This window comes from Trichoplusia ni, chromosome 14 (assembly GCF_003590095.1).
Source record: "Trichoplusia ni isolate ovarian cell line Hi5 chromosome 14, tn1, whole genome shotgun sequence".
In the NCBI taxonomy this organism is placed as follows: domain Eukaryota; kingdom Metazoa; phylum Arthropoda; class Insecta; order Lepidoptera; family Noctuidae; genus Trichoplusia; species Trichoplusia ni.
Genome location: NC_039491.1, coordinates 10,800,690 through 10,811,326, shown reverse-complemented (window position 1 = coordinate 10,811,326; position 10,637 = coordinate 10,800,690). Strand labels below are relative to the sequence as shown.

Sequence of the window (10,637 nt, the reverse complement as noted above, 5' to 3'; positions counted from 1 at the left end):
GAAAGTTTTAATGGTAAATGATAGGTTATATTTACGATAGTTGTAATTCGATTTAAGCTGATTGAAATATTTATTTTATATTTTTCGCCTAAATTCATTATGTCGCGGGACTTCTATTTTAATAAATGGAGAGAAACTCTCCTAAGTCTAGATAAATTAACGGATCTTGATCTGGAATTTCAGGTAAACTAAACTTCTTTTCGACCAAACTTTACATTGTAGACTACCAATTTTTAACTTACATTTTCAATTTCCGTTATAAATAATTTCTGCAATATAAAGTAATTTTAGCATTTGAAAACAAAACTTCCCCTGTTGCGCATATTACAGGTATTGAAGACACACGACCGCAGCCTGAAGGATGCAAGGCATCGACTAACTATGATAGCAGATCAGTACATTCTACTGTATAATTCAGCCTCTGAATGCTTGTACCAGAACCTGCAAGTTCAAAAGACTGTATACATGGATAGTATTATCAAAGCTATTGTTTCAAGGTACTGTCATTTTCTTCTAGAATATTCCAGATGGAATAAGATTATAGCCGTTCATGTCTTGCAACTGACCTCTAACCAACAATAAACCTCTTATTTTTTTTTTATTTAGCCTGCTTTAGATCCCACTGCTGGGCAAAGGCCTCCCCCTTACTCTTCCACACTTCTCTATTTTGTGCAAGTTCCGGCCACGTGCGCCCCGCGTATTTGACTAGATCGTCACACCACCTTCGTCGCGGACCTCTTATTTACGACAACAGATTTTCTTTCAGAGGTTATAGCAGTTCCCCCCCCCCCCTCCACACCGTATATGGATTTCTTTGGGTTTTCCTTTACATTTGTTGGTATTTCTGAAAAATATATTTCCATAAAAACTTGTAAACACATGTAAAAGTGATGCTACTTGCAGAATAAATGTTTTCTTTTTAATTCCAGAATATTGGAACTGAAACGTGAATTAGAGAAACTTGAAGGTAGTAACATAGTGTTCTTGGGTCATGGAACTCCAGAAGTACATCATACTATATTTGATGTTGAAATGAAAAGGATCCCAATGGAATCCAAAAGACCGGAGCAGATACAAATTGTGATGGAAGAAACAATAGCTAGAGCAAGAGAAAAAAAAGCGGAGTTAGAGAGACTTGGTTATAATACTATGTGTTTTACTGTCTTACCTTTTTCCAAGTTGTGTCAGAGTCAGGTTCAAATCTAAACAGATATTTCTGAATAACATTTTGTCAATAGGTAATGCAACTGTTTACCTACGAGTGACTTCCACATCTAACTTTACTCAGTAGCTTTTTATCCCATAGATATACATTTAATATCAATACAAGATAATAACATTACGAAACCCTATTATAGTACCAAAATAAAGTGGTATACCATAGTAGTTTATTACAATAAATAATAATCTTTCATTTTTGCATCATTAGCTAATTTACCTGAAGAACCAGAACAAGTAGAACTCTCGGGATGGGAAACAGAAAAAGAAATACAAAAACGAGAGGAAGAAGAACGAAAGAAGAAAGAGATTGAAGCAATACCAATAGAGACACGTCTGAAAATAAAGAATATATGCATGATAGCAGCTCAAGAAAAAACTAGGTACGTGAATGCAAAAGAAAACATTAGGGTAGACCGAGGCGAATCGGATCAATAAATATATGGGAATATGAAAATCATACTAAAATTAAATATATGCAACTTTTATTAAGAAAATAGTCATAAGTAACAATTCAGCTACTAAATAAACATTTTAAAACTTAAATTTATGATAAATTCTTTTAAATATTTAATAAAAACTTCAAAGAGAGAAATATCCGATTCGCCCCAATTCTCGGGGCGAATGGGATCATGAATAAAATATAACAAAAAAAAACATTCTAAAGACTATATGCATTGAAAATACGAAAAAATAATTAAATAATCAATAATGAGATCAATATTAATTTTGAACACATAAATCACATATGTACGGGCCTTTTTTCCCTCCCGTATCAGCACATTTCTCATGGCACCATTCTTCGCATGCATGGCACTGAATCCAATCCTCTGACGGTGGATGAATGAATACTTCTGAGCAGTAAATGCAATGCCAATTTCTCTGTCTTGCAGATGAACCCTTAACTTTGGTCTTCGGTGTACTTTTATTTTTCTTTTTCTTAATATTTTCTCTATAATCCGAAGTATTTTCCTTATCTTCCACAGCTTCTTTGTCAGTCTTAAGTCTTTTCAGTCTTTCTTTTTGCTGAAGATTGATCTTACTTTGCAATGATGTCAAATGCAAAATTGGTTTTGTAGTTTTACGTTTCTTAACTGGGGCTGGTGGTGTCTTAAAGGGTGAGGGAAGAATTTCTTTAATAATTTCAGAAGTGCCGGGTGATTGTGCTGTAGTAGGCTGTTGAGAACTGGTAGATGGCAACGGTTCTATATTTGTAGCTAGTTCTGGCTGTACTGGTTCGGTACTAGATTGCACTTCTTGTATACTAGGAGATTTTAATTGGTTCTCCACAATATCTAACACTTGCTCACCAATAAACTTGTGGTCAGGGATTGCATTAGCATTTAGTGGAAATATTCCAGTCTTTTCAAACCCCTTTACAGCATTTCCAACGGTGGCAGCCTGGTTCCAAGCCTGTTTAAAAATCCCTCCAAAAACAACCTTTGTGATCCCTTGATTTGGATGTGCATGTTGCCATGATGTAGCTTGTTGATGGTAGTATGATTTGAGCGGTTTGAAAAATGATACATCGAGAGGTTGGAGAGCATGCGATGTGTGTGGTGGGAGGAGAACAAGCTCAATATCTAAAGTTTCACATAAGTCTACCACTGAGTAGGTCGTGTGAGACGCATGTCCATCCAAGATGAGTATAACTTTTCCTTGGGTACGGTAGCGATTAAAATGTTGCAACCATACACGAAAAGCTTCTTCATTTATCCATCCCTTTTCTGTCATAACAATTTCAGTACCGGGCGGCATACCCACAAGAAAATCATCGCGTTTGCGCACACCCTTAAACAGAACAAATGGCGGTATGTACTGACCTGTTGCATTCATACAAGCTAAGACGGTTACATTTTCGCCACGTTCAACATTTGTGACACTGACAACATCTTTTGCACCTTTTTGAGCTATAATGTTTGGTGGTCGATTATTAAGTGGAATCCCTGTTTCGTCCACATTGTACACGCATTCAGGTCTTCCTCTTAAATTATTTTTATCTATTACTGTCTCCAAAATCTTGTAGAATTCTGTCACTTTTTCCCTTTTCATGCCATCAATCCTGGCTCTTGATAATCCTTCTGGTTTTCGAATAGTTAATTCCTTATTTCTTTTCATAAACCGATGAAACCAGTCCTGACCAGCCATTCCTAGATTTTTGTTGAATTTGTGTTCAATATTTTGACGTTCTGCAAATTCAAAAGCATATTTTCGAACTGCCTTAGGCGTGATTCCGAAGCCACGACTCGCTAAGTCTAATAAACGGTTTACTAGAACTTTTTCAGCATTTTCATCAAAAGCTGGCTGACCACCACGTGTCTTAATGACACCTCTAGAAAAGGAGACTCTTCTTTGTAAAGTTGTGTATGGTAATTTATATATTTCAGCAGCCCGACGTAAAGTTAATTCTTTACACAGAACTTTATTCGCGGCTTCTACCATTTTTTCTTCCGGCCACTCTCCCGCTTGTGTTTTTTTTATATACGTGCGAACCATCTACAAAGAAATATAAATGCTTTATTAACACCAACTACAATTAAAGACCAAAATAAATAGTTAAAAAGGCGATCCGATTCGCCCCCGATAACGTGATCCGAATAGCCCCATATTAAAGACTTACGAAATAAATATTTTAGTCAGTAACCAATAATATTTACTTCAAAAATTAAAGCGTTTAGTAAACTAGACCCCTACCCCATTAGAATAAGCTATATAATTAAATATTGCAACATAAATCCTTAGAATAAATCAAATAAATCGTAAGTACCTACCTTAGATCAGCGCCAAAATTGTAACGTACACATACACCCGGCTCGCTCTCCCGACGCGCTGGCGCTCACTGCCTACTCGCAACAAAAAACTGGCGATGGCGGGGGGCGCGGGGTAAGAGGAGCTCGCGAGACGCTAGTCGTTTGTTGTTCCGTGCCACGCGATGTTCAAAATATTAACGAATTTCTTATTTTGATCCGATTCACCCCTTGATCCGATTCGCCTCGGTCTACCCTATTCAAATATATTTCTAATTACATCTATAGATTATTCATACCCGCACTGGATTAAAGTAAGATTTATGTATGCACACTATGTAACAATTCTAAGTTATTATTTATATTGTTGTAAGAAAAGTAAAATTTTATTAGCAACATTGTTTCATACTCTCACGCTTGCAGAAATTATAAGTAGTATAAATTTAGCAGTAATAAATATTCTTATGGTCGAGAAAATTGACTTTAAAACATAATGTTTCAGACAAGTCACAAGATTAATAAAAGTTGGGAAACTTAGACATGAAATGTGGTTTAAGGAACTGACGGGTACTTTGAAACCTCCACCCAGCTTGCAACTCAGGGATTACAGTGCCGAACTCATACAGAAAGTATTTAGGTAACTATTACATGTAGCTTAAGATTAACCTATTTCTATACATCAGAACTATCTACAGAATGTAGCAAAAATACTCTTACATCTATGCTAAATAATATGATATCATCACCGCTACAGACAATACCATTCTCGTAGCCAAGCTTTACGTAGCGTAGCGCTTCTATTCATGGACACTGATAATTTGCTTTGGGGAAATCATACTAAGTCCAAATAAATTAATTTGGCTGAATAGTATAAAACCATTGTTATCATCTCATTAAAATTATGAGGCATCCTACATATTTTTTTGTGTTAAAAGCTATCGGCAAACGCGGTATTGCAAAAGGAACTGTACATAACATTACACCTTATATAAAAAATTGAGGTTTTTTTACATGAAAACACATCTTCACATAGAATACTGTTTTAGAGTATACTTCAAACTAAAAAGGGAACGCATTAAAGATTGCAAACGTAATGAACTGTTAGGGATAAATGTTTGTGATACGCCCAATACGGATATACAGAGAAGAGCTGCCGAAGAGGTTGGTTCTAACTCATTTCATTCGTTAGATTATCACATTACTTATTTACCAGTAACTATGGAGAATATACATTGTCTCAGGATAAATTACCTTAAAATTCAATTCAAAAATATGATTTCCATACTTTTCAACGATTTTGTATGTAATTTGATGATAAGCTTTGTAATTTTTAATCAGATGCTTTACAATCGCTCCAAAATACTTACTACCTATGAAAAGGAATGGATTGCTCGACGCGAGAGACTGAAAGTCGAATACCTTTCAAGGAAAAAAGATCAACTGATAGACGAAACCCGTGATCAAATTAGAGAATGGTTTCTTAAGTGGTAAGAGGCAGATAAGTTTATGCTGAAATTATATCGTAACTGAATTAATATAAGTTTTGATGGGGATCTTCGAAAACATGATGACAACTGTCCCCGAAGGTCAATCTTAATACATGCAAACAATTGAATTGTTGCCTGGTAGGTTTACAGAAGTTCAGTTTTTCTACGACATACCAAAAGATGGTGCTGATGCAATATTTAAAGGTTACGTTTTGAGCCCTCATGAATGGGTGGAAGAAAATAAAACGCAGTTATTACGAATTGAAGCTGACAAAAAGAAAAGTCCTCAAGATGTAAGTAAATTACTAACTAATATAACAGTTCAATATAAATCACTATAAAAACAAATCAATTTTTATTCTATTTATATGTCTTGCTTAGGTAAAAGGAACTTCAAAAAGTAAAGTGCCTTTATTTACAGCTGAAATTCCAAAAGATGGAAGCAAAAAGGCAACAGCAAGCGCTGAAAAAAGAGGAACAGATGAGGATAAAAGCAGAAGCTTTGCTTATGAAAAAGATGATGAAAAACCCCACAATGCACCCTGGATACTATTATTCGAAGTCTAAAAAAATTAGTTTACTATTAGAGGTAAAAAATAGCAGATAGTAGCAAAGTTATAAGACGGAGCCTACTGCCACCATTCATATTAATTTAAAGAGACAACCTCAAATGACTTAAATGTAACAGGCATTGGATACTTATCACAAATCATGGGATTATTATGATGAGAAAGAGACTTTAGATGTGAAAGAAAAGTATGTGCATAGAATTGACGTGGAAGACGCAATCAAGGATGCAAAGATTGAAGTTTTGCCTGAGGTAGATGAATACATGAGGTAATACAATTCGATTTATGATGATACAAAGCTTAAGAAATTCTGCTACAAACAATTAAAAACATATTCCATTGGCTTATGTAAAATGGTAAATAATCTTGCTGTGTCTTTTTATATAAACACATATTCAATCAATAAAGGTCTGATATATTTTATTGCTATATTTGATTTGGTAATTTGTGTTGTTACTATACATTGGTTTTTATCGGCATTTAATTTTAAACAGAGTTTTTAGAGATAATGATCAATAAGTTCCTTAAACAATTGGAGTCTAATAATAACTTATAGGAAAGAACTAGATATACTAAAGAAAGCGTTGAAAGAGGACTACATAGCCAATGAAGAAGAAATGCCAGTTAACGTTACAAAGCCCATCAAAGGTGAAAAGAAACCGAAGCCAATTAAGCAAGTGTTAACAAAGAAGGTCGTCGAAATAATAGAGGTACACTACACATACCACTGTAACAACTATACGTGTATAGGACGCGTTTGTCTGTTTTCGTGATTTGCATTCCTGCGTATTCTGATTCTAAAGGTAAGCATACGTGCTGTAAAATACAACAACAAACTTGGTTTAAGAAATAAATTTTAGGGAAGAAAATGACTAAACATGTAATTTATTTGAAACTCATTATCGTAGAGGTCACTGAGAATTTTAAGCAATTTGTTAATCTTACTTTTTCTGAGATATAGCTGGCCAATGGTCGTACGTAAAAAGTGAAGATTATAACCACATAACATACTTAACCCAACAGAAATTGGTGCTGCAAGATTTTATAATTGAATGTCCAAAGGTAAAGTTCGAAGATTTTATTGGTGATCCCAATTTTGGTGGAGAAGATCTGCGTAGCCAAATTAGGTCAGTATAATTAAATATTTTATTTGTGGCGCTTTTTTTCCAGTAGAAAGGTCGAAAAGAAAAATATAAAAAGTTCCAGGCTGCTGCGCCCGCGCAGCTATGTTTCGCGGATTCGTAGAAAGTTCCCGGTTTACCGAAGTAGGTACTTTACGCATATATAATGTTCTAAAAATTCTATTGTTTTGATTAGCTGTAGGGCATACAGAAATCGTGTTTCTCTTTACAGACCAGCATTACCATTCAATTTCGAAATAAAATCATTTTGGTGGGAACGTTGTCGTGAAGTCACTTTCGGCTACCGAAGAATTCTGCTAGTAGGACCTAAATACAGTGGGAGATCTGTATTGGTGAGGGCTCTGGCATCTTTGAATGGTAAGACCTCTTTATTTTACGGGTAAAATTTGTTGAGAAAACATTTGATAATTTCGCAAAAGGAATTTGGAAATCGGTGATTCTTTTGGCAATTGGAAATGGTTTCAGGTTTAAATGTTTGTTCACATGATTACATTAAGATCCACGATTTAAGTCACCTTTTCAAGAACACGTATTGCGTCGGGCCTATGCCCAAAAAAATATTTCTACTAAGTACTAGAATCTTCAACTATTATTACTATTACAACTTGTTTTTAGATGCAGTACTATTCGAATTAAACCCGCGGAAAGTACAAGGAGAAATGGCTACAGCATCCTTCCTAAAACATCTAATAGATGACGTAGTAGCGTGTGCGAAAGCGTTGCAGCCTTCTGTCATACATATCAAACATGTTGAGAAACTATTTTATACTAAAGTAAATAAGAGTAATGGTTTTTCTACCCTACATTTTTCGCTTACCTAAGCAGTGAAGCTAAAAAATTTATATTTTAAACAGACACCACCAGAGGAAGCCGAAATGAATCTCGGACTATTAAAGACGTATTTTATAATTAAATTAATGAAGAAGATTAAAAAAACTGACAAAATAACTATAATTGGTAAGTGGTAAATCAATTAAAATCAGATATTTAGATATTTTCTTCCTGAGATTTTAAGATCAAGAGTTATTATGTTCCCATAGGTACCTGCACAGACCCATGGTTAGCAAAAAGTAGCGCACTTCTAAAACAGTTTCCCATAGTCCTTCTATTACCTAACAGTAATTACTCCCTGGTTGTCCAGATTGTCAAGGATTGGATCATCAGGTAAGATTCATTTGAGACATCATTTTTAATGATAACTTCTAAGAACCTATCTACTATACTACCTATTTCAGCATCATCAATGCACGGATAGTCGAGTGGTTGAGGTCACCAAGCCCTCTGTGCGCGACGTGTCGCGGTTTCGATACCCGTGTAGGACAAGCATTTGTGTGATCCACGAATGTTTGTTCTGAGTCTGGGTGTCTTATGCATGTGATTTGAATGTTAGTAAAACCCCCCGCGACACAAGGATTAAATTCCTTACGGCGGGCGTCGTTTTTAAGAAGAAAAGAAGAAAAGTTTAACTTTATCTACATGAAACTTATTTTCGTACAGACATAAGGTCCTGCCATCCGACTTTAACGTGAGTAACCTGGCTTACGTTGTGCAAGGATACTCGTATGGCTATCTAAACCAAGCTTTAGAGGACTTTATGTCAGCAGAAAGGATTGCCAAGTAGGTCTTACTCTATTGATTCTTCTTTCTTCAATCTCGATAATTAAACCTTATTTTGACAAGTCCTGAGGACTGATGATAGTGTCTTGAAGACTATTTCGTTGTGAAAGTGATTTCGTTACCTTGCTAACACAAGAGCGACATCCATCGGGCTATTATCAGTCTCTAGTTTAGGTATTTGAAAATAATCTTTTAATTTACCTTAGGATAGCAGCATTCGGAGTATCTCCAATGGATGTGTATAACTTTATATTAGAAAACACCAATGAAACAAAAGCAGTAAGTATTTTTAGCATCCATCAATTTTCAAGCTAATCGCAACGCATTACAGTACAATTTGGATAATCAATATTTTTGCAGGAATACGAGAAGTTCCTTAACTGGTATACAGAAAAGACACCTTGGGGTATAAAAGAAGCTCAGCACATGCAAGATCAGAAAGATTTCATGGCGGCTGTCGAGAAGTATTCGAAGAAGAAGAAACCAAAGTCTGGGGCAAGCAGTGCCACTCCCAGTCATACAGGGTTATAGTAAACAGGGAAAATGTTCTTATGCCTTTTATTTAAACCTCCAAGGTTGATAGGTAAGTCACATCTGATTTTCATGAACAAAAAACTAAACAAGATTAAGTAAGTACATCTGTATCACTTTCTGAAAGCGATATGTAGATAAAAATAAACCTATGGATAGTTTTGGAAATGAAATCTGTCTAAAATAACACCACATCACAGCTACGTAATAATCTAAATTCCCATTCCGCACAACCAAATATGTTTTCAAATCAACATAAAATAGAAAAACCAACACATAACATTCATAACGCTAAATTAAAAACATCAGTAAGCTGGCAATTTGGCGTAAAATAAACACGATTTTTATTCTGCGTTGCAAAGATAAGGACGAAAGGGCAAATAAAGGGTCGCGGTGTCGATATAACGGTCCCGATGTTTATCTGAACATAACGTGTCCGGGCGAACGCTGATGCGGCGGATTTTATTTCTTTATTGCACAAAAATGCTAACTTTCACTGTAAGAGTGGGGTGGATACGGTGTAGGCTTTTTCTGGGGTATATTTTTTGGGCTTTGGATTTATGAATAACGTGCAGACGTTTTTTATATAGCATGTTTCAGATCCCACTGTTGGGCAAAGACCTCCCCCCCTTTATCTCTTGTGATGCAAGTAGCATAAGATATTTTTTGTGGGATTATGTAGCTAGAAATAATGAAAAGCCTTTTTTTTATGCTTGCATTACGCCAACCTCCTCCTTTATAAGTTTATGATAATGTCAAACTAGCCAACCTGACCAAAACTTTCCCCGCTTTATTTCTCCCTGTTAATGTTTTCAAAGTCTGTCGTTGGTGTAGCTTTTGGAGTATCGCACCAAGGGATTTTTGGTTCATATGACCCTCAGTGGCCTCAGCTAAATTAAATAATAAGATCGTTCCACGGTCATACTGAATAGGCCTAATATTTTTTTAAGTATCTTTACTTCCCGTTGTTTAAACTCGAATAATTTCTTAAAGTATACTGTAATGGTTTAAAAAAACTTCAAGTGCAAGTCCCAAAAATATCACAGTCACCCTACATCTACCCTTTTAATATTCAAGCGGTGTATTTGGAATTAATTTCAGTCGTTTAAATATTTTCTGGGGCGACCGCAGTGCCCGTAATTATTGTTTGAATATCACTTCTAGTTAGCTGATGTTTACATTTGGATTTTTGCAAACTTTTTTATATTTGATAATAGGTTTTTTTATATTAATTAACTCTCCTCTAAAAATACATGATGCGATCAATGTGGTAAAAATATATTTTGGGTCAAATCGGGTGTAAAAATCGTTTCAATGCAAATTGGA

General features: G+C 35.3%; 1 protein-coding gene across 1 annotated transcript; it reads left to right on the top strand.

The window, feature by feature from the left end:
- LOC113500558 (IQ and AAA domain-containing protein 1-like) lies at nt 1-9,326 on the top strand. Its single transcript, XM_026881396.1, has 19 exons — nt 1-183; nt 331-497; nt 930-1,138; nt 1,430-1,601; nt 4,468-4,602; nt 5,012-5,126; nt 5,304-5,452; nt 5,595-5,745; nt 5,874-6,041; nt 6,141-6,289; nt 6,578-6,731; nt 7,045-7,148; nt 7,375-7,520; nt 7,779-7,936; nt 8,018-8,120; nt 8,204-8,327; nt 8,661-8,780; nt 8,987-9,059; nt 9,141-9,326. Exons 1-19 carry the CDS (start codon nt 100-102, stop codon nt 9,309-9,311), a joined length of 2,652 nt encoding a protein of 883 aa, XP_026737197.1. The 5' UTR covers nt 1-99; the 3' UTR covers nt 9,312-9,326.
- Nucleotides 9,327-10,637: the final 1,311 nt, after the last annotated feature.